This window comes from Pithys albifrons, chromosome 7 (genome assembly GCF_047495875.1).
Source record: "Pithys albifrons albifrons isolate INPA30051 chromosome 7, PitAlb_v1, whole genome shotgun sequence".
Classification (NCBI taxonomy): Eukaryota; Metazoa; Chordata; class Aves; order Passeriformes; family Thamnophilidae; genus Pithys; species Pithys albifrons.
The window spans coordinates 15,529,434-15,553,033 of NC_092464.1; the positions used below are offsets into that span (position 1 = coordinate 15,529,434).

The window sequence follows — 23,600 nt, forward strand, 5'->3', positions numbered from 1 at the left end:
ATGCTGAGAGGTAAAAGCAGAAACAGATTCCCCCTCTTCGCAGAATCCCTCACTGGTAGCAGTCAGTAACAGTTTGTAGTATTTGATATCTCTAATTTTGGCTTGTGTTTCAGTCTGCTGAAAGAGACAGAGGACCTGGCATAAATAAACTATGTCCTTTTGATTTAGTAGAATAACTACTGGAAGAAAAACTCAAACCTGTTAAAACCCATTATGAATGTTTAAGGGATTTTTTATTTCAGTTTATATTTTAAATGTGATTATTCCTGACTGTTTAAAAAGGAATTATTAAAAAAAATGAAGGTTTTATCTTTTTTCCCCCCAAGATTTTGGAATTGTACTACAGCAGTATTGAAATAAGTAACTTGATCAATTTTACCAGCTCCTTAGTAGGTACCTCAGGGCATTAAAGGCACAACTTCTCTGGTTTCATTCTTACTCTGCATGCAGGGGAATGGTTCTCTGGCTTATTCATGGTAATCCCTTCTTACAGCTCTTCAGACAGTTTTTCACAATAAAGTAAACATTGCTTATTTAGCAAGCAAAGTTGATAGCCTTACACAAAAGCAATTATTGCTGCATGTGGTCTAATTGCTTTAAATATGGCTCAGACCTTGCATTTTTAAAACAGTATTTTTCAGAAGAACTCACTACATCTCTAGATAATAGAAAAAAAAATCTGTCTTTTCTTTAGCTATCATCTGGGATTTAAATATTCCAAAGAAAGCTGGTAAATTTTTGATTATTTGGCTCCTTAACTCTCGTTCCACTTCTTTTTCCCCAATTACATTAATTTTCCCATTAGTACCCCCTAGTGTTGCTGCTAAGGTAGGGCATTATGAGACTTTTTCTAAATAGTTCTGTGGAGCATCCCCATTGGTTTCACCACAAGTAATTTATTAAAACCAGAGTTTATTTTGGGAAGTGAGTGCAGGTTGCACAGTCTCTGTGAAAGATGATTAAAGGCTGTTCTGCTTATTAAAGCCAAAGGTTTGTTCAAAGGGTGCAGTGCATGGGGCTGTTGGTCCATGGGCTGAATGGATCACAGAGTCATCCAAAGAACGGGATCATTTGTTTGTTCAGTTTTTTGGAGGGTGGGTGAGGGAAAGGACTCACTTCTATTGAAAATACCAGTTTTGGAAAACAATGCATGTATCACTAGCTTGGGAAAACATTCTAGCCCAGTGAAGGTGTTAGATTAAGAGCAGCAGTTACCGTTTGACTGAAATAACATCTGATCTCCCAGCTAAACACCTTTGTCCTTTATAACATGTCCTTCCTATGTTTTATGTGCTGTGCTTGAAAAATGTAGGTAAAATTTTTAGCGTTCATGAAAAACAGATCCATGTCTTTGGTAAGGGTGTTGGCATTCCAGCAAGAAAATTTTCTTTGATATTGTATTCTGCAGTTATGGTCTACTTAAATTTGAGATTTAGAAGAGAATGCTACAGACGATTTATCTTCTGTTTTCACTGGATCTAGAAACTAGAAATATTCACCCCAAATATTTGGAACTTGCAGACACGCTTTTTGTACAAGAGTGTTCTTTTTCCACTAATCACTGACTGATCTCCAAATTTTTAGTAGGCATACTAATACAGATGGTTTTCATCAATAAGACATAACTACATAGTTTAAAATTCTAATATTTTCCTTGGGGATAGAAAAAAAAATCAAAGAAATGTTTCACTCATCTGTTTTTAACATGAATATGTTAATATTTTCCTGCACTTTAACTATGTTTTATTTAAAATACGAAATTACGTTAAGATTACATGAAGAATTTGTCAGGGAATTTAGGCTGTTTGTCAGCCTATTTTAGTAAAGGACAAAAACACTAATGTGCTATTACACAAAACATTATGAAATTACATTCATAATATCCACTGTCTACTATCACAGATTATTTAGTTTAGCTTGTCCCAATAACCTAGGCCTTGATGGAGGAAAGCTTTTTACCCTCTGAATGGTAATGAGTACTTTCCCTGAGGAATTTTGATTTTGCTGATCTCCGCATATTTAAATACGATTAAAGACAGTTTCTTGAAGTTTTAACATGGGCAGAGATGGCTCATTGCCAGAAATTGATTATTTGGGGGATTGAATTCGGTGATGTGATGTTCATGGAATCAGATTTTCTTTTATATTTCTTATGTCTTACTCTTATCTTACAGGGCCAAGAAAAGTATGGTTTATTAAATGTGACAAAACTCACAGAAAATGGGAAGAAAGTTCGGTAAGTCTTGGACTTCTGGAAATGCATATGCTTAGGGTTTGAGCAAGATCTTTCATGTTGGGACAGCATAGTGGGATTTACAACTTCTTACTTTTTGTCTGAATTTTCCTTAGAGGCTTTGCTGTAGGACACAGCATTAATCTTATCCCATGTGTTTCTCCCAGTGAGCTAAAGATAATGGACTTGAGAGAGCCAGAGGCCCCTGTGTGCCAGGACTTCACACAGGACAGGGATTTCATGAAGGTGTATTCATGAGAGACAGATTTTTAAAATGGGATTTATTTATTTAAGGAAAAATCTGTATAGCTTATAGAAGGGAAAATCTGTATAGCTTGTAGTCTATCTTGTTCTTTGGATAGAGTTGGTATAAGAGGACCTTTCAGACTTTCACTTGATGTCCCTTAATTTCCAAGAAGTGTAACTGCCATATGCTCCCGAATTCTTCCTTCACTCTGCTTGTGAAGGAAGTGTAATGCCTGACATCAGTCTCCCTTTAGGTGCTGTGTGACCCCATTTCCAGCTTCCTTTCTGTGCCTCCCAGCCCTGCATTTGCACTATAAATTGTGATGTGGTGCTGGGTAACACATTTCTGGTGCTTTGTGAAGAGTCGATGGCAAATACTGCATAAGTGTGGACATCGTCAGATTTAATTTGGGTTTACTTTTTGCCTTTTTAGTTTTTTTAATTTAATCTTTTAGATCTAGTATTATGTTACATCTAGTTCAGTGTTTCCCAGACTTTTGATACATAAAGTGTGATTTTCCTGAGAATTAGATAATCAACACCCAGCTGATACTCTAGAGTCACCCTGACCTAGTCCAGTGCAACTGGATGACACATCTGACCTCCGGTTTGGCTCCTCAGAGATGCTCCTAAGAGCTCAGTATGACAAGGTGGACAGTGTCTTATGGAAGCTGCTACTGGTGCAATATATTGTCACCATTTCTGTTGCATCTGTTGGAATCACTGATCTGGATTACTGCTGCTGTATAGAAAAATGTAGCATGGCCATCCTGTCACTTTGAGAGCTGTTGAGTAATAATTCATGTTTGAGTAATGCGTATAGATATTCTGGGCCTGTCAAGACTTTTCTTTTTTAATGGCTCTGGAGGACTGGCATAAAATCAAATAAACAGCTAAACCAAGTAATTTGTTCTTAATTTTCTTAGATGTGCAACAAATATTTTGTTGCCAGTGTAAATGTGCTTATTATTATCATAAACGTGAGACACTTGTGTCTGTGATGTGATGAATGAATTTCAGAATTGTGCAGTACTTTGGCATGATCTATTAAGTACACAGTAGGCTGAGCGTTCCAGATTAGCCCTTTTGAAATTATAATTGCATGGTGCTCCTCGTAGTGAACTACTTCCACTACTAATTAGCTTTGTTTGATTTAGACTTTGATGGTCAGGCTGGGATTGTTAACATATGTTCCCTTCTACAAGTATGATAGTAATTAGGACTTACTGATGCCACTAATGACTGTATATGCACTTAAATATATTAACATACAGGTCAGCTGGGCCACAGTGATTGACGGTTTAAATATCTGCTTTCAAAGTCAATTTATTTTATGTTTGTTTGCAATTATTTACAGAAAGAATTGGATGTCATCATGGGCAGTGTTACAAGGGTCCTCATTGCTGTTCACTAAAACCCAAGGAAGTGGAACTGGCTGGGTAAGCTCAGGAACAATCCCCACCCTCACTGAAGTGTAAGGCATATAAAGCACAATAAATTAAAGCTCTCTTATTTTTTCTAAATTAGGTATATACATTGGTATTTAAGCCCTACAAATAAGTGTAAGTTAGCAAGAAAATATTTTAGTGCAATGATTACCATGTAGCATAAGAAGAAAACCAGTTCTACTTGTGTCTATATTTGACTAGTAAGAAACTGATAAAGAGGTATTTGATGCCTTGTAGGCTTCAAGTTTTTGCTCCAGGCTGGATATTTTTGTGTTCTTAGTAATGTGTTCATCTAAACAGTTTGTTTTACCATTCTTGGATATTTTTTCATAAACTCCAGGTAACTTTGAATGTGATACATATAATAAAGAAAACAGCCTGACACTTGGCTTCTTGTGTTGGGCTTTTCGAGCAATGTTGTATTGTTGTCTTGTAATTTTGTCTTTGTCTTGCTGGATTCCATATTTCGTTTTAGATCTGCATAGTGCATGACAAGTATTTGTTGTCTGATGAAGACCTAAAGAGAAACATCACATTGAAGATGATGATTATTCAATTTTTTTATGTCACCTGTAGGGTAACAGCACAACAATTAAATTGGCTGTATTTATCCAGCTGCATTCCTACAATAATGGGTATAGAAATGGCTCTTGATCTACACCCTACTTCCCTACTTTTGGAGGTCTGACACTAAACTGTGTGGATCTCCTGCAATAACTAAAGACAGGCCAAATTCAGGGTTGGTTATTTCAGTGTGTTATCATGTGAATTCCAGGAAAATTATCTGTTACAAGCAAGATATGCATCTTGCTGTGCTTTACTGATCTTTCTGCTTGGCTCATTTTCTCCTGCGCTTCATTTTTGGGCAGTGCATTGGAATTGACAATTCTTTTCTATAGCATTGAGTTAATTCCAGAGCTGTAAACTTAATTATTTTCCCCTTCTGCACAAGGGGAGGTTGGAAAAAAAATGGATATGGATGGGTAATAAAATTTGAAGTAGAAGAGAATGGAAAGGGTAAATTTGGGCGAGAGAGTGAACCAGAGGGAAAAGAAAGGAAGGAAAAAAGAATAAAGGTGGAAGGCATGAGAGAAGGTAAATTACACTTATGGTAGGAAGAGGATTTTGGTGACTTCTGCCATTTTCTCTCATAGCTAAGGATCCCCAAAGTATTTTAGTTTTATAAGTATAAATATGCATGTTTGGAAAGTAAAACATTTTGCCTGAATAACTAGTCAAGGTCCAAAATCTTGATTACAGCTACTAATAATCCAAATGTAGCTGTAGATCAAACCAACTTTTTTCCAGCTATATGTTGATATCATTAAAACACACAGTGCTAAACTGTTAATAAATGAATGGTAATGCTATGGATTATGTATGCCCAAATGAATTACCCATAGAAGATAAGCAATAAGCAGAGTTGCACGATTTAGGGACACTAGTGTAAATTGTATTACACCATTCAAATGCAGTCATTTGGTGGGGAAAATAAAAAGACATAACTCCTTTTGATGATTTAAGTGGAGCCAAAGTCCCATAGTCACAATATTTCTGTGAGACACTGTCAGTTATGTGTACTGTCAAGTGTTAGAGTAGGGTCAGCAAAGTAAATATCAACAGTGTAAACAGAATAAGGTGAAGGTGGAAATACTAAGTGAGAACCTCATAAAAGGACTGAGTGTTTTATGTCTGCATACTCACAGTTGGCTTCATAAATAATTAGGTATTCAGCACACACTCTTTTTGCTTTCTGCAGGAAACTTTTTGTGGGTATTAAAAATTCCACCTCAACTCTGAAACTTTATTCTATGTCCATATTTTAATAAGGTGAAGTCTTACAGTTTGACATACAAGAATTACATTTCTTCATCTTATAAGAAGAATATGTATTTGCATTCGTTTAGTGATTGATATAACCATATCTTCTTTTTTTGTGCATTGTTTTGTGACTTCATCACTTTTCTTCCTTTTTCTCATCAAGTCATTTTGCCAAGGGGGCTCAATTCCTGAGCTCTTGCTCTTGCTGCTTTCTTCTTGGAAAAATGCTCTCAGTCGTCGACCTGCTGTCACCTATGTAAACTCTGCCCAAGTTTCAGCTATCACTGTATGTGTTATTGTTGCATGCCTCTTGTCACTGTAAGGCTATTTGCCACTAATCCTGAAAGTAAACTTGAATTTTTCCAAGATTTAGTTTTGACACTTCATATAACACCTCATGTATCTTGTTTGCTGTTTTTCAAAGTCACCCAAGATGCAAATTAATACAAGTTTATTGCAATAATCCTGTATTTGTTCTGCTGGAACAAAGTAGAAAGTGTTTCTGATTCATTGTTGCCAGAATTATAATCCCAAATTTGTCTACTATTTGAACCACTAGTGCCTTGACTAATAAGGAGCATAATATGGTTAGCTTTTTAACAGGTATTTTATGTCTTATTCTTTCTAACACAACTAATATAGAATCTTTGTATGGTGCCTGTGATACCTTTGATGCAATGATATACATGATTGATAATTCTAGCTATAATTGGAATACCCAAAAACGTAAATCTTATCTGTAAAGAGATGAAAGAAAAAGAGCACAAGGATGTTTTAGCTATATTCTACATAGAGAAAGGTGATGTAAATTTGTAGAACTCTCTCCATATATAATTTAAGGATCTGCGGGTATGTTTTGCAGTCTAGATGTCAAGCACAGAAGTGTTGCCTATCAGAAGCTCATAAAATGTTGGTAGCTAATATGGTAGCTTCTTGGTCAAGGTGAACAAAGAGGAATTTATGTATTAATACTAGTGTTAAAAATGAGTTTTGAAGCTCCCCTACCAATCACAAAGGACCATCTGTCTCCTTACCTTTATTTCTGCAGTCCATCCTCAGGTGAGCAGGACTTGGAATTAAAACATTTTATCCAGCTCTAATTAGAAATAGAATTACAAGAAAGCCAAGTGTCATTTGTACTTCCAAGGTCTTCCCATACATAACGTTCAGTTCTGTTTCTAGAGAATGCTGGAGTATGTGACAGTACAGACTGCATGGCTTGTCCTGTGCAGGCTTTCAGGACTTAGAGAAAATCCTTGAAAAAATCCTATTTATTGATGTCAATACATATCTTCAAGACTATGCTTAAGCTCCACAGCATGTACTATATCTAAAGCAAACACCCTATTCTTTCCAAAAAGTAATTTCTGCCATACAACCAGCATACAACCATACAACCAGAAAAAAAATCTGTCAGAAGTGACTGTAGGACAATTTCATATCTAAAACAGTTGGCAGCACCATGAGTAGACTTCTCCCTCTTTCTCACTGCTGCCCTTTCCAAACTTCCCAGACAGCTCAAAAGAGAAATCCAGTAAGGATAAGGTGTCTGCTCAGTAAGAGCTGAATTTATCCTGACTGGTGCTAGCTGGGTAGTACACTGTTTTGAGAAAGCAGACTTAATGTCTGTGTGGCAGCAGTTGCAAAGGGAAAGGTTTTCTTTTTACTTCTGTCAGCAGAATCTACTTGCTTCAGAAGTGTTCGTTTGCCTTTACCTCTCCTTATGTGCAGAGTGTCTGGGCAGCCTGTGCAGGACTTGCTCCTGGAAGCTTTCAAGGAGGGAAGGGGCTGCTGCCATCTCATTTTCATAGACCCAGGAGCAGAAAAGAACCTTGACAGGAAAGCTCATAGGAGAGCTTGCACAGCAAACTTAAAATGTCCTGGAATAGAAAAGTTACATTTGTGATGAATATATAATACATTGATATATTGGAAGAGGTTTGCAGGGAGGCTGGATTATTTGCATGAGTTTACCTGTCTTTGGATCTCACACAGCAGTTTGGCCACCATCTGAGCGAAGGAGAGGGGGCAGCCTTCTTTTCCCCCCTTTTTTAAGCTTCTAGTTTTTGCTTTCTCCTGTGGTTTCTCTGAGACACTGGAGTCAGGCAAAAAAGATTGGGATAGAGGTAAAGGTGTTGGAGGTAGTGCTGCGATCTGTGAGTTGTGGAGTTCAGCAAGCTGATGAATTGGAGGGCTTTCCTTGTGGTCAGAACAGCAGTGACTGTTACATTTTTGATGTGTGTTGATTTCACCTGTAGCAGGTCTGCTTCTCTCCTGTGTTTCTCAGCATCATCTGGGTCGTTTTTTTAACGGATCATGCACAAACCCTCCCCACCCACATTGCTGCAGTGGACTTTGGCACTAGTTTCCTGCTCTCTCCAGTGCCAAACTCTATAAATTGATTTGAATTTTTTTCCAACACGCAGCAAGATTGATCTAGGCTGCCAGGAAGTGCGTCTGGGACACTTTGGTCGTGCCTGCAGCAGTTATGTGACTTCTCTAACAGGCAACTGCTGCTGCAAGAGCCATAATAGCCCAGAGATTGTTCCTGTGGATTCCACTGCTGAGCTGGGCCTCTCTCAAAAGCTCTCCTATAATTAATAAGAAATGCTCATGGATGAGGTATCTGAGAATTAAGTTAGAAAGGGAAAGATGGTGGTTGGGTTCCCCCCCCCCCCCCCCCCAAGTGCTAATTGGCATTGGGTAAATTAGAAATACTCCCGTTCTGACATTTCAGGGGTAAAATAAAGAAGTTAAGATGCTACTTTTCATTCAACACTTCATTGCCCTTGGGACTCAAGGCAGGGAGATTTTCCAGTGGTAAACAGGCTTTCTAAAACACAATTAGCATTAATTAACATCCATGCTGGGAATTTAATCAGAAGCAGCAGATTAGTCCTGTTTTCTGAACCATTTTTCCTCCCCTTGGATATAGCTGTTCTTGTACAGGCTGGAAACTTGTGTTTGTGACAAGGAGCTTGTCCTGGGGCTTAGGTTCCTCAGAGCTGTCAGAGGAGCAGCATTTGCACATCAAAGACTTCTCAAAGAAATAGAAAAGAGCCTTTCTGATGGAGCAGATGCTACAAACTTTCCCTGGAACTACAGCATTAAATTTCTGTGCCATAACTCAGTGACTTACAGCTTTTCTTGTTCCATATTTTACTCGCAATTACACGTTTTTATTTGTATGAGCCGCTGAATTGGTTTCCTTGAGGAATTAGATTTCAAAGCTCTTGAAAGTGGTGTATATTGACATCTTAGTGAAAGTACTTTATTTTAAAAAATCCTCATACCTAGCATAGGTGTAAAAGAAGTAGGTAAAAGTAGCTCCCTGATGTTTTCTTCCAGATTGTTTGAAGGGTTACTTGTGGGTTAAATGTTTTGTGGGGTTTTTTGTTTATTGCTTTGGTTATTTGCTGTTTGTTTAGTAGCTCGACACTGAGTTCTGTTTACTTGGTAGGATATGCTCCAGCATTGCAATAGAAGCACTACAAGGAAAACATAAAAGCATTGGGGCGTAAATGTTTTCTAAAAATAATAAATAGATAAAATTATGTAGATAAATGTAAAAACTAAAAGTGCCCTTTCAGTATGGAGGGATGTGATTCCTGTGCAGCAAACCTACTGTCTGATTTGATTTTTGATTTTATATACAACCACTGATTAAGTGACAGAATGTTTGGGGTTTTTTGGTTTGGTTACTGATTAGCTGGTTTTGTTTAAAGCTTGTGACTATCGTGACTAAAATCAAGCTACAGGCAAATGGTGTTTGGTCTTCTACCATTTGTGATAGGGGGAAAAAGCTCCACTGGAATCTGATTGGCACTTAGTTATGGAATTTTGAGGGCTTTAATTTGAGCAGCTTGTAATAGACATGCTTACAGGGTGTTCTTTGTAAGAATTTGTTTTCCTGGTATCATGTGCTGGTTTGTGGCAAAGTGCTATATTTAGGTTAAGCTGTATAGACTGAATACTGTTGTGTTTAGGGGATTGCCAGGCTGTTTACCTTTAAGGATTTTTTTTTGTTTTTAAGTTTGTCATCATTGTCCCTGTTTTTTTCCAGAAGTTTGGTGTCAATCAGTCTAAGCCAGAATTTACAGTGGATCTCAAAGGGGCATTGATTGACTGGGCCTCAAAGGACAAATCCAGCAAAAAGAATGTTATTGAGGTGAATTATTTTATTTAAATGCAGAAATATATGCCATTCAATTACTGATGTAAGAAATTTTCTCTGAAATTAAAATAAAAATCTCAAAAACTTGATTTTTATCCATTTCTACCATCTTAAATGTATATGTTATCTTGGTATCTGCAAGAAATGTCCACTTTAAATGCATCTGTATGGTATATGCTTTTTAATTTTAAGCAGACTGTTATTGTTTCTACTTGTAAGTGTTCTTGAGTGGCTATGTATTATCTAACAGTTATGCCAGGGAGAAGTTTAATTTGATTTGGGTAATTTGACTTTTGAATTCTAGTGTGTTTATCAATTCTGATGATAATCTGGTTTTATGTCTTTAAAGCTAAAAACTCGCCAAGGAACTGAGCTCTTGATTCAATCTGATAATGACAGCTTTATTAATGAATGGTATAAAGTTCTTAACTATACCATCAATAATCAGGTATGTATTTGAATCATGAAGGCTCTACTTTTAAGGTAATATTATTTATTAAATTGATTGATGTAACAATTTCTAGTGCTCCATGTACATCTTCATTTACTGATCTTCTTGAGAGAGTGCAGAAGTTTGAGGATGTGGCAGTTCCTGGTGGTGACAAGTGAAATATAATTAATAGTGGCAGAGGAAGAAAGATGGTCCAATGTATTAAGAACCAGGAAGTATGGGGTGACTTCCAGCTCAGGAATGAACTCACTTCTGGGGTCAAATACTTGTCTGTTTCAGTGACCTGAAAGGTTCTGATAGAAGGGGAATGAAGGGAGGAAGGTGGCCAAGGGAACGCTTCATGACACATTTGTCAGCATTTGATACTGCTGTTCACTTAGGAAGGCTGCACTAAAGAGCAAATTAAAAGCCCTGGCATAATAGTGTATTATCTCTTCATAAGTGACAGCATAATGGCAACTATTTAATTATCAGAAAAATGCTTGAGCATTTGCTCTTGATGTTGACAAACAAGATGAACGATATTTTTATTCAGAATAATTTGGAGGAGATTTTGGAAGAAAATATTCCTCTCATATCCAGTTTGCTTCATGTACATTCTTTCCTTTTAATAGTTACAGACTTGGCTGCTGCCCATATGCTCAGTTTGTGTTGCTTTCAATGCCAGTCAGTGACCTTCCTTTCTCTTGACTCTGATGTTTTTCACATACGGGTGTTTTCCACTGAAGCACAGCAGGCTAAGATGAATGTTCAGTTTCTTTCTGATTGCTTCTAATCTGCTTTCTGCTGGTATGAAAATGTTATGACCCTTAATAACCAGGCAAGGCAGTGGCTGAGTGACACCCTTCTCCTGTCTGCCTTGCATAACAAAAGCAAAGCCACTTCTTCCCTGCTTAAATATGAACAAAGATGGAAAGCTGAGATATGCTGAGATGGGAGTGAGATACTACATGTTAGGTTGAAGAAGTGAATGGAGGAATAGGGAGAGTTTATCAGCACTCTGGAGGGGAAATGGTGATGTATTTTTATTGCTGGGAGCTGGTAGCCAAGAGACCCAAGATAACAAGGCATAAGTTAAGAAAGTACGTCAGACTACCTGGTAACTTGGAGCACTGAAGCTTTGGGTACAAAAATCTGTTAGATCTAAAGCCAACTTTTAATTTTGGAAAACTTGTGATAATAGTAGCTATGAATCTCTTTCCCATGACCAAGGCACTAGTTCTACTGTGACAAGATCTTCCTCAAAAGAAGGGGCAGATCGGATTCTGTTCTTTGCTGCTTTGCTGTCATGGTAATATGCTGTGCAAGAGGAATAGCTACCTGCAAAGGATGTGGCTGCTCTTTTTTCCATACAGAAATTCCCAAGTTAGCTTTGAGAACTCTTGAATAGCAGAGGATCCTTAGCAGGGACATTAACTGGGCAGTTGAATGCATTCATCTTTGGTGTGTAAAAAAGCTGTCCAAAGCTTTTGGAAAGGAGTAAGAAATGAGGGTGTTTAAAGCTAACACCTGCCCTTCAAGCTGAAATGCAACTTAGTCAAAAAAGTCATGCTGCTGCTCACTCACTGCTCTGGCAAACACAACTCTGCCTTATTTTTAAAATGTCCTTCCTTGTAAGAGAAGGCACTCTACAGTCAGAATTTGTTAACTGTGTAGCATTCCAGTTCACTTCAGTAGAAGTCAGGTAAGAAATATATGTTGTCCTGACACCAGAGGAAGTTTCTTTTCCTATCTCCTGATGTGCAGTCATGCACACAGCATAGGTATGAGGCTACAGGTGTACAGATTAGCAGACTATGCCTCCACACTTCAACATGATCTACATTTTTGCTCTACAGTGTTTAATAAGAGTATGCTGAGATAGCAGTAACACAGGACAAGATTTTTAGACACTGGTACATTTACTTTTTCAGAGTGAATTCAGTGTATGTTTTGACAGTAGTGAAATTTTCCAATTGCTAGTCCTATTTTCTATTAAGAAAATTTGAATTGTAAAGATAAGAAATTGGGTAAATGCACTAGAAGTGTTCAACTCTAATGAGTCAGTCATTTTTATAGCAGATAATTAAATAGCTGATGTTTTCTATTGGATTTGGAGAATAAGCCGAACCAAAACCAATTTTTGTTGTTTATTGGTTAATGTAATGAAGTGTTATCATGAAAGGCTGGTTGCATTTGTTCAAGGTCCAGCAAAACTTTCTCTGAGTTCTATGATGAAACAGTGTTTCTCCAAGTAATTAACCTGCCAGAAATGGTGTAGTCTCTGAAGATATATTTAACCTCTAGAGTTCAGGAAAGAACCAACTGAATATCATTATGGGGAGAAAACATTGCGTGTTGTAAAACTGTCTACAGGAAAAGTGTTCTGTAAACTGGCAAACTCATCCCTGTGTCTCTTCTTAAATCTAATAGGTAGTAGAGTCTGATGAAGCATTAGAAGATGAGGTACCGGATTCCCCTGGGGTGGAAAAACAAGACAAAGAGAAAGAGAATAAAGACTCTAAGAAACTTCGTTGTGAGTTAAAAGTTTTCCATTAATTGATTCTGGCAATGCCAGTTTTCATTTTCCGCATCTTCAGTATTATGTGTAAATAGGGAAGAATTCAAAAGGATATCAAAAATGAAACTACTCAAGTTTGGAAATAGGCTTTTATGTAGTTCATTCTACACCTTGATGCCACTTGGTAAATTTTCTTCCTTGTTTTCTTAATCAAACTTTAAAAAAAAAAGGAAAAGAGTGAAATATCTTTAGCTTCTGCAGTATGACACACTAAAAATAGAAAAATAAGTGGTGATGAAATTAATTATTTTCAAAGTGATGTCAAATGCACAGAAGTAATTAGGTGTTTTATCTGACTTTTTATAAATAGTTTAGAATAAGAATTCTTTTGTAGTTCTACTGATTAGAATAGTTTTGCTTGATTTTTATCTGTGGCTCAACATCCATAAATATTTGCACTATTAACTTAATTGCAGTTTTACTGGTTTGCTAATGATGTATTTGATAATTTAGAGAAACTAGACATTTTTAATTACACCTTCAAAATTTCTTTAAGATGCAGAAATTAACTTCCTGTGCACATCAAAATTAATCAGGCAGACTGTTTTCTGTATTTTCCTTTCAGGCTTTATAAGTAATTTTCAAGAAAGTATTTCTTTCAAAATAATTAACCTAATGAGAGGCAGGACCAGTTGGGAAACAGTAGCTGTATTTTTTAAATTCCACATAAATTCCATATGTAATCACCATTTAGTTGGTTTTGCAAGTTTTTTTGTGGCAGGGTTGTCTCTTAGGGGTTTGAAAAATGAATGCTATTTTCAAGGAGTTCCAAAAATCTAAGGTAAAAATTGTGGATGCATTATAAATTTTAATATCTATCTTGATGCTTAATTTTTTTTTTTGAAATGTTGGTTCCTTGGCTGATAAACAGTGTCGGTTCTGTGGACAGGACTGCTAAATGTTTTTCTTTTTTCAGCGGTGAAAGCACCCAGCAATATCGATTCCACAGATCAGAAAAAGACCAAAACAAAGCTCAAGAAGTTTCTGACACGGCGCCCCACATTACAAGCTGTCCGTGAAAAAGGCTACATTAAGGGTAAATGAACCTTTTTAACAAAGGAAATAATTTGAAAAGCTGAATTTTGTAGTTCATGTGTAAAATGGGGTAAAATGGTCTAGTTCCAGAGTAAAATACATGCGTACAGTTGGTTTAACATAAATCTTGGATGTATAGTGGAACTGGTGATGGACTGTTGTACTGCTGAGCACTGCTAATAGCCATTAAAATGAACGGGGGGGGTGTCCTCTCCTTCAGCTCATTGCTGGCAAAACTGTAGTGAAAGTTGAGGGCCCTGGAGCCCGTCTGGACTTGGACTCTTTAGCAAAGAAGCACTGCCATCCACTCTTCTGAGCTGGAAACTCCAGATAGCTGATCATCATTTGTGCATACAAGGGAAGGAAAAGCCCTTTGGGTACACAGCTGGATGGATGTGTTCATCTGTTTCACAAGGGCGCTTTAGTCTGTGTGGAATCAGACAATTGTGCCATCTCATGAGATATTTAGGCAAACCAGAATAAGGTTAAAGCAATCTTTAACTTAAATGTTTTTCCCCTAACCTTTTTTGAATGTATACATTGTTTTAATTGTTTCACGAACAATGGATCTTACAGATACTCTTGAATCAAAGTCATGAAAGAATTGATTTCTTTTTGTCACTCTTGTAGAAACTTTGAGAGAATGGTATTTCCACAGGTTTAAATTTGTTGGTGTAAATTTTTGACTTGATACTGTAAAACATAATTTATTTATTTATTTGTATGCTTTAGGAGGACTTGTAGATGGTGCTCTGCTAGGGTCAAAATAGCATATGGGTAGGCAAATATCAGACCAAATCCTTCTGTGATTTGCCTAACTACATACTTTAACAGGTGTGCTTCTGTTGCATGTGGTGTTTGATATATTTGTGTATCTGCAAATATAAGTTAACTGTGAATGATGGAATTTTGTTTGGGATAAGGAGACATTCCCAGACTTCAACATTTTGCTCTGCTTTACAGCTTAGTGTTCATGTCATGGCTCAGTGTCATAACTTCTGACATTAGCAACAGGAAACACTAAGCCAAGTTCAATTTGTACATGTGCGTGCTAATGATTGGATTTTTAATAAAGACGTTAAGGAATGAAGAGTTTGTTTTTATTTAAAAGCATGGTGTAAATTTTAAAAGTTGGATCTGCACTGTACAGTTCTACATCTGCTGTATGAATGAAGAATATGAAAGTCTTTATTTAAAAGCCGAGCATACTTTTGTGGCTACTACAGAAGAAGCTTAGTAAATGAAAAGTTTGGCAAACCCAGTATGAGCATAAAAAATAGGGAAAAGTTCTAGAAAAAAAATCCACTTGAAACAGCATGCACTAAGTGGAGAAGTAACTGTGCTTAAGTTTTGTCACATGGGAAAATAAAAGCACAGAAGAAGAAAAAAATGTTATTCCTGTAAATGTTGATATTATTAAAGTTGTAGCAAGTTACTTTGTTAAATGTTACTATTTTCTTCTGCTACCTAATCTGCACTGCTTTACCTGCCACAGCTGCATGCTAGCCTGGCTTTCTGCTCTGTGGGCTTTTTCAGTCCTTTGCTACTGCTTCTGCTTAGACAGCTGGCTGTGTGAGTAGCTGCACCAGGCTGCAGGTGGTCTGGAACACTGGCCTTATGTATATAGCTAATAATGCCATTAAATGCCCATTTTCATACTCTCTAATTGGTTTGGTTTGCTCCTTGGATTTCCCAAAGCACTAGTCAAGATGCAAGAGTTGTTAATGAATCTACTTGAATTACTAAACATGAGAAATGGGCTAGATGTTGTGCATGATGTAAATGCAAGAGCAGTCTCTGCAGAAGCTCTGCAGTAAGATATACCTGACTCTGGGCAGATCGCCCCTTGCATACCTTATTTAACAGATTGAAAAAACAACCAAACAGGAACCTTCTTCCATTTTAGGAGTGTGAGTTTTGCTTCTTTGTCTCAAGACCCTATTTCAGTCTTAAGCATCTGAACAGAGGAGGCCACCTATTATTTGGGCATCTTTGATGAAAGCCGTAGAAATGGGTCTGTTAAAGGTTTTGGTGATAACATAGTCTGAACAAGAGGAATTACCGTGTCAGTGAAATTCACTGAGACATTTCAAGATTCTCTTCTCTATCCAAGCTGATTTTCCTTTTTGCTCCAGTTTATGACAGAAAACACTCCTCCTGGATTGCGTAGTTTTGGAAACAAGACTCAAATTTACCTCTGACCACAAATAATCGGTATTTAGATTCTGACCTTGCAGACAGGTTGCCTAAGCATAGTCATTCTTGATGTGAAGATTTGCCATTTACAATCTATGTCAGAACTTAAAAACGTTGGAAGATTCTACATTAAAGTATATTAATATGTAATACTGTGTTAAACAGTAGGTTCAGTGAAAGATGAAAATTTTACAGGGTTTTTCCCCAAGCAATGCCAAAAGCTTTCACTCTGGTTAAAGTTTATTACCTTTGTTCACATTTTAACAAATGTGGTTTGAATTCAGATCAGTAAGAGTGTAACAGGGCACATTGGAATCCATTGCGTTTCTCAATACAGTATTGACTATTTAACTCTTACCAGAATCACCTGGTGGGTTAAAATGATTTCAGTAGCAAAAGTTCCTTATTTGGTTGCTCACATTTGTGTAACTGCTGACACTCTCTCTTGCTGGGAGCTTTTTCTTGCTGGGAGCTGCTGAGAATTCTTTTCAGAACTTTTCTATTTCCACTCCAATACTGCAACAATTATATCCAGTAGTCTTTGCCCTTTGTAGAGGTTTGTTTTAACCTGAACTAGTTCTGTCACTTGAGCCCTGTTCCACTGTAAATCAGTCTCTTTACTTGGTTCCAGATCAAGTTTTTGGTTCAAATCTCACCAGCTTGTGTCAAAGAGAAAACGGCACGGTGCCAAAGTTCGTGAAGCTGTGCATTGAGCATGTTGAGGAACATGGTATGGTTGAAGTTTTTTGTTTCCAAATCTCTCTTGCTCACCACTCTTACATAATTATGAATGTTCTAATCTTACAATGTTGTAGATTTATTTGGGGAAAATAATCTGAAACTTGAATCTCTAGTTAACACTGGGTTTGCAAAAATGGGATCCAAAATGGGGAGAGGGGAGGAAATGGTGCATATAAGAAACTACTCTGCTTCAGTATATTTCAAGCTGAGGAGAAGGCAGGACAGCCTCCTGGCAGCAAGGCTCTAAGGAAAGAGGGATTGCCAGAAGTAGTAGAAGAGCTCAGCCCATCAAGGTTTTTTTCAGATTAAAAGAGAGAGACAAAATGCAACCATCCTTCTTTTTTTTTTTTTTTGAAGGCTTTAGCATGCTAACAATTACTTCTATTAAAACTTCCTTGCAACAGACTTCTAGGAAAAAGTAGTGTTCCTGCTCTGTATATGCACTGACTGCCAGACCAGTCTATCAGTTTGATGCTCTTCAGCCACTTACACTGACTGCTAAATTTTATGCAATTTCTGGAGATTATCAGTGTCCACATATTGACTCAATTTTTGTTTGCTTTCATTGAAAATAAGTGTCTCCTACCTAATAACTGAGAAAACTTTGTTTGAAAGCTACACGTGATGTTCTGGGTTGTCTGCTGTAAAGGACATCTTCACACTTACTGAAAATACGTTGGTTGTGACCCCTGACTTGGCTGTAGTCTCTGCTGGTTTTCTTGCTTGTTTCTTGCTGTTGTCCTTGCCCTATCTCTTGGAAAAGATGACTGAGAGGGGATTATGGCATCTCCATAATCATCATTCAGACATATTCCAGTCTGTTAATCTGAGAACGGAAATCTCTTGAGAATCAGGGTAAGTGTTACAAGGGAATACATGTGGATTCTAAGGCATCTTCCATGGAAATTTTGTTTAGGATTTTGTTGCAGCCTGTAGACCTCTTTCTTAATGCTACTGTCTTATGGCCTGGGAGGGGAAAAATAACTGCTTCCATTGCCTTACTCCAGTTTGACAAACTGCCACCTTGCTTGTGGCAGTGGGATTTATTCCACCTATGATCTGCAGATTGTAAGAAAGGGGTTTTTTTTTTGCTCCTTTTTTTCCCTTTCTTTTTTTATTTTAAAGACAGGACTGCAGTGAAGATAGTGAAGTTTTCCTTTTTTAAATACCTGAGGGGAAGCTCACAGAAATGAACAGCTTTTTTCCCCCCACTTCTCCAACTCTTCTTCCTACTGCCAATACACTTCAAATCAGTTCTTTCTGTAAAGGAATGACTAGTGGATTATGGGGAAAAGGGATATGTCAGATGGTGCTGGTAACTGTGCTGTGTTGCATCAGACAACTCTGAGGAGCTACAGGGACTTGCAGATATTCTGGTAACACTCACCCACTCAGTGGCACTGACTCACATGCTGCATTCAAGTGACTTCCCAAATACATCTTTTACCTCCTAATCACTGCTGAGTAACTGCAGTAGCAACCACAGACAGTTTTTCTGGTTAAGTGTGCAGTCCTGTAAGGCAAGGGCTACCCTTTTTAGTGTTGTAGGCTGTTGCGTAGCTCTGTGTGTGCATGCACAGCATTTCTTCTCTATACAAACCTGGTCACTTGACAACTTTGAGATACCCTGCATGCATGACTTGATTGGATTTCTTAACCATACATAAAAAAATTGAACTTTGTATCCACAAAATACTTGGTCCTTGCATGTTGGACTCCCATATATTCCTTGCCAATCCACCCAGAGCATCTTAAACAAGACCTCTAGTCTCACTGGGTAAACTTGGAGCTGTTGCCTCATTACTACTTGCATAGGAGGTTTTAGAGATTACTTTGAGCTTGGCCCTACCAAACCTGCATCAGCAAATTAAACCTCTGAGCCTTGCCCATCAAAAAAACCTAGTTTAACTTTTTTCCCTTTTTTCCAAGGTGGGTTTCTTCTGTTTTGAATTTTCCTGAGTAGACCTATAAAGAAGCAGCCTAATGATTCCAGAATTCATATATGTGTAAGGTATTAAACTGGATTTATCTCTTTATTTCAGGATTAGATATCGATGGTTTATACAGAGTTAGTGGCAATCTTGCAGTGATTCAGAAGCTCAGATTTGCAGTCAACCATGGTAAGCTTCCTCCAACTGTATTACAACTGCATTGGTCTTCAGATTGTTGAAGTTTGTAGAAAGCTCAGGAGAAAGTTTTCTCTATAACTGTAAAGTATCATGAGAAATAACTGTCATCCTCAAAGTAAAGTTACTTCAAAATCATTGAATTGAGTTCGTAATATACATCACTTGAAAAACTTATCCTGGAGATTTGGTCTCATGTGGAACACAGAGCCATTGCTAGAACAGAATTCTAAGGAAAAGTGGGAATAGAAATTGAGGAGAGAGGAATATTTCAAACAAAGTAACTCCATACCTTCTGGAAAAACAACAAACATGTTAAGCTTCCACTAGCATTAAAATTGTAAGTTAATGTTTTGGGGGTTTTTTAATGGGATTTGCTACTAATTTTCAGTGTGGAGGGGCTTGACTCCTCTTCACCATACTCTGTGTATAAATTTTTTTCATCTGGTGGTATCATAGTGTTTTGTTCAGTGCAACTGGGAAGGGAACAGTAGCCCATCCACAATCTGACCTCTCATTTCCTGATAGACAGGAAAAAAATTTGTGCTATGTCAGCATCTCCTGTTTCCTTCTGGAAAATGCCCTCAGTGTAGGGGAGCTGCATGTAGTGCAGTAGGCAGGTTTAGCCATCTCTGCCTGTAACCATTAAGGTTTTGGATCCCCTTTTATGCTGCCACTGCTTGTATCCCAGAATGGGATATCCCCAGAATGGGATACAGTATGGGCTGAAGTGGAGCAAGTCTTCACTGCTTTAAAAGCATTAAGTACTAAAGAATAGTTAAGTTTATTTGAAACAAAAAAAAAGCTGTTATCGTTAAATTATTAACATTAATTACTCATTTTTCTCTCTCAGATGAGAAACTAGACTTGAATGACAGTAAATGGGAAGATATTCATGTCATCACAGGAGCTCTAAAGATGTTTTTCAGAGAATTGCCAGAGCCGCTGTTCACTTACAATCACTTCAACGACTTTGTCAATGCAATTAGTAAGTCTGAAAAACGTGGGTGTGGTATTTGTATAAGTACAATTCTTTTAATTATTTTGGACATGAAAAGTGTTTTTGTTATAAACAAGGGTAACTTCCCCGGAATTGCCTCTCTGCAATGCGGGGGCTGGTCGGGAGGTGGCAGTGTCCTATCTTGTATTAGCACTGCAAATGTGGCTTTTATTCCCGGGCTGTTAAATTTTAAGCTAAAGTTTCATACAAATATACTGACTTCTTGTTTCTCTCATTCTTTTGCAGAGCAAGAACCAAGGCAGCGTGTCCCTGCTGTGAAAGATTTAATCAAACAGTTGCCAAAACCAAATCAGGACACTATGCAGGTACTCTTTAGACACCTGAAGAGGTAAGTTACAGGAGGAAAGGCTTTGTGTTGATGACCCTCTTGTAAAGTTTAATAATCCAATTAAAAGTACCAGGTGGCTGTTCCCACTGCATTTTTATTTTTTATATTGGACTTGATATCAGTGTTTTTATATGAGCTTGCAGAGCACCAAACAGACTAGAGACAGTATGTTTCATAGTTGTGATGTTTACTGCCAAGTACTTATATTTGAGGGAATGTGAGAGGACCAGGAATAACATTTCAAAATGACGCTTTCGTAGAGAGGGAAATTACAGCAGCTGCATGTCCTAATAGCAAGACTACTCATTAACTTAATACTGTGAATAGTCTTTTGCTTTGGACTGTGTCTTTTTCTGTCGTCCTATTACTCTAACGCTGATAAGTCTCTTTTTGTGTATTTTTTTCTCTTTCAGAGTTGTAGAAAATGGAGAAAAAAACCGAATGACCTATCAAAGTATAGCAATAGTTTTTGGTCCAACCTTATTAAAACCAGAGAAAGAGACTGGTAACATAGCAGTCCACACAGTATACCAGAATCAGATTGTAGAGTTAATTCTACTGGAACTGAATTCCATCTTTGGACGCTGACATTTTTCTTGGAGTAGAAACTGGAAGTGATGGGTTGGCAGTGGTACTCCATCAGAAGGAATTATATTATGTTTGTGGACCAAGCAGCAACTTGTTTTTTGCACTTTTGGGGAGGGAAGAAACAGGAGAAATGTTTGACCACTTTAATACAAATTCAAGACAACACTTTGGATTTCTTTGAGAAGTTCAATGTAAAAAGTGATTTGAAAACTTTATAGTTTGCCTTTTTTAAGTAGCATTGGAAAAATGTAATATAGGTTCATACACTGGAGTTCTTGGAGAGTGAAGCTATTAATCTCAAACTGGATAATCTGGAATTTAATCTCAAAATTCTCCCACTTGGTAGCGAAAAGTCCTACCAACTGGTATGGAAAAATTCAATGAAGCTACATCCTAAACTTGTGTATCACAACCTACTCAGATCTGTATGACACTTTTCCAAGGGGTTTCTGCATGCAGTGGCTGTCTTAGACTTGCGCTAACAGTTTGGTTTAGTTATTCAAATCTAATTCTTCAGTTGATATCTGCTGCCTCTTTTCCTTATTTTTTCTTTTTTCCACCTTTTTATGTTGCTGTTTGGGTTTTTTCTTCTCTTTCTTTCCTTTTTCCTCCCAGCAACGTATCTAGAAGTTCTTAGCTGCTTCATAGAGCAGCACACTATTTCACTATTTCAAACACTGAACTTGTAAGAATATCCAGCAATGGGTATTTGTCTTGTGGCATAACAAAAGTAATATTTAATAAACATGTTCATTTTTTTCTGGGTATTTCTTGAGCTAAGTTTTGTGTTATGCTGATCTAAAGCTAAAGTCCTAAGTAAACACCAACTGTAACACTGTATTGAGTTCTTGGTATAATGCTGTGGTAGTTGAAGTTCATTCTCGATGTAAATACAGGCTTGTCCTTCTGATTCTTGTATATATATATAATTCAGTCCCTGTATAGTTAAAAACACTTCAGTCACACATTTCTAATCATGGGTAGATTAGCTACAGTAGCGTAATGTTTCCAGTGGATGTCTGGGTTTCAGCAGGGAAACAGGTTACGGGGAGGGAGGGGATCTAACTGTGTGCACTTTTAGATGTTAATTACATTTGCGGGCAAATAACTGTAATGCAAATGGTACTGGAGAAATACTGAGTGTGCTTGCTAAATTGTTAATGCACTACAAGAGGAGTCTTTTAGGTTATTTAATATGTACAGGATACATTAGAAAATGTATTACGAATTCTAACATCTACAAATAGTGAAAGTCATGTTTTGATAGGTAGGTAGATACTTGATGGAATCCATGATGCTAAATTTAAGATTTTCTTTTTACATTAATGTAGAATAATTTGTAAAATTGCTTTTGAAAGATTTTGTTACAGGGAGCATGGTCTGCTGAAGATTTTTTTAAATGTATTTTTCTAGACTAACTGCTGTATCTGACATATTTGTTATGTCTAACCTGAATAAAGGAAACCAATAGTTCTTTTAGAGTTTACCATTCACACTTCAGACAACAAGACTTTAAACAAGGCTGAAGTATCTTACCCCTTAGCATGGGTGGATACCACTTGTGGCAATGAGTTGTCACACTGTACTAAAAGATGAATGCCTGCTTTATAACCTGATGATTTGAGGAACTTCCCAGTCCCTTTCTTTAACAACTTAAATTCTAACATAATGTTCAGAGAGAGCAGAAGTAATTTATGGATATAAATTTGCAGTCTTTAAAAACACATCCGAACTTGGAACCTACTGTACAGAAAGCAGTTATGTTGAGGAAGTGGTTGTATGTCAGTAGCCTCTGATCTGCTGTGTAGCTGTCACAGACAGTCCTGGCTGACAGCAGAGGGGATCTGTGGTGATGCACTGAGGCATAATCTGATGAATGGTACGAGAATATCATGAGCATAGGGCTTGCATGAAAAGGTTTTGGAGATAAATGAGAAGATTAGTTACCCTGTGGCTTTCTCAGTGTCTTCTTGTGGTAATGGTGAAGTCTTGTGGTTTGTTGCAAAGCGACCCGTGTGAAAGCTGCTGAGCCCCATCTCTGCGGTGTGCCGTCAGCCCCGGGCCCGGCTATCGCAACCAGCAGTGCCGAGCGGCGGCTGTGCCCCAGGAGACTAGAAAATACCAGCAAGGTGGAAGTCTGTGGCTGTACAGTATTAAAATCCCCACTTTGGCTGTAAAATAAGAAAAAATTCCCACTGTGAAATGAAAGGGCTTGTTCACTGGTCACCTTTTCTGTATGAGTGTTACCTTTTTCAAAGGAAGAATGCCTTTTTAAAGCAATTTGATAATGAGGATGTCACACTTTTCCTTGTATTCCCCCAAAATAAAGCATTTTGTTATTACCATGTATAGTATGGTTTTGTGCAGTGACATTGTTTTAATACTCTGTTTTTTTAGTTTAGGGATGGAAGAGTATTCTTTGTAAACAAAAGAGATGTAGGTAAAAACTTGAACCATTCAGGGAGGAGGAGGAAGTCCAAGCTGCTACTACATTTGTTGTGAACTTTACATTTGTTGTGTCAGCTTTAAACTGTGTATGTCACCACTTTGGGGTTTTTAACTGCTTGAAAGATCTTGTCTTGTTCCTGCAGTTAGCTTTCTTTTAAATAATCAAAACCAGGGGCTTGCACAG

The 23,600-nt window shown here is 37.5% G+C and overlaps 1 protein-coding gene across 9 annotated transcripts in view; it reads left to right on the plus strand.

Moving 5' to 3' along the window:
• ARHGAP12 (Rho GTPase activating protein 12) overlaps positions 1 to 23,317 on the plus strand; it is an 82,923-nt gene extending 59,606 nt beyond the window's left edge. For 7 of the 9 annotated variants that reach the window (XM_071559948.1, XM_071559955.1, XM_071559956.1 and 4 more), the window contains 11 exons: positions 2,175 to 2,236; positions 3,837 to 3,918; positions 9,812 to 9,916; positions 10,272 to 10,370; positions 12,786 to 12,888; positions 13,850 to 13,969; positions 16,796 to 16,894; positions 18,948 to 19,025; positions 19,885 to 20,019; positions 20,278 to 20,380; positions 20,794 to 23,317. In XM_071559948.1, coding sequence (XP_071416049.1) covers positions 2,175 to 2,236; positions 3,837 to 3,918; positions 9,812 to 9,916; positions 10,272 to 10,370; positions 12,786 to 12,888; positions 13,850 to 13,969; positions 16,796 to 16,894; positions 18,948 to 19,025; positions 19,885 to 20,019; positions 20,278 to 20,380; positions 20,794 to 20,968 — 1,161 coding nt within the window. In that variant the 3' untranslated portion in view covers positions 20,969 to 23,317. The remainder of the gene's footprint in view (positions 1 to 2,174; positions 2,237 to 3,836; positions 3,919 to 9,811; positions 9,917 to 10,271; positions 10,371 to 12,785; positions 12,889 to 13,849; positions 13,970 to 16,795; positions 16,895 to 18,947; positions 19,026 to 19,884; positions 20,020 to 20,277; positions 20,381 to 20,793) is intronic. The other 2 variants (XM_071559954.1, XM_071559957.1) reach the window with 1 other exon arrangement.
• The last annotated feature ends 283 nt before the right edge of the window (positions 23,318 to 23,600 follow it).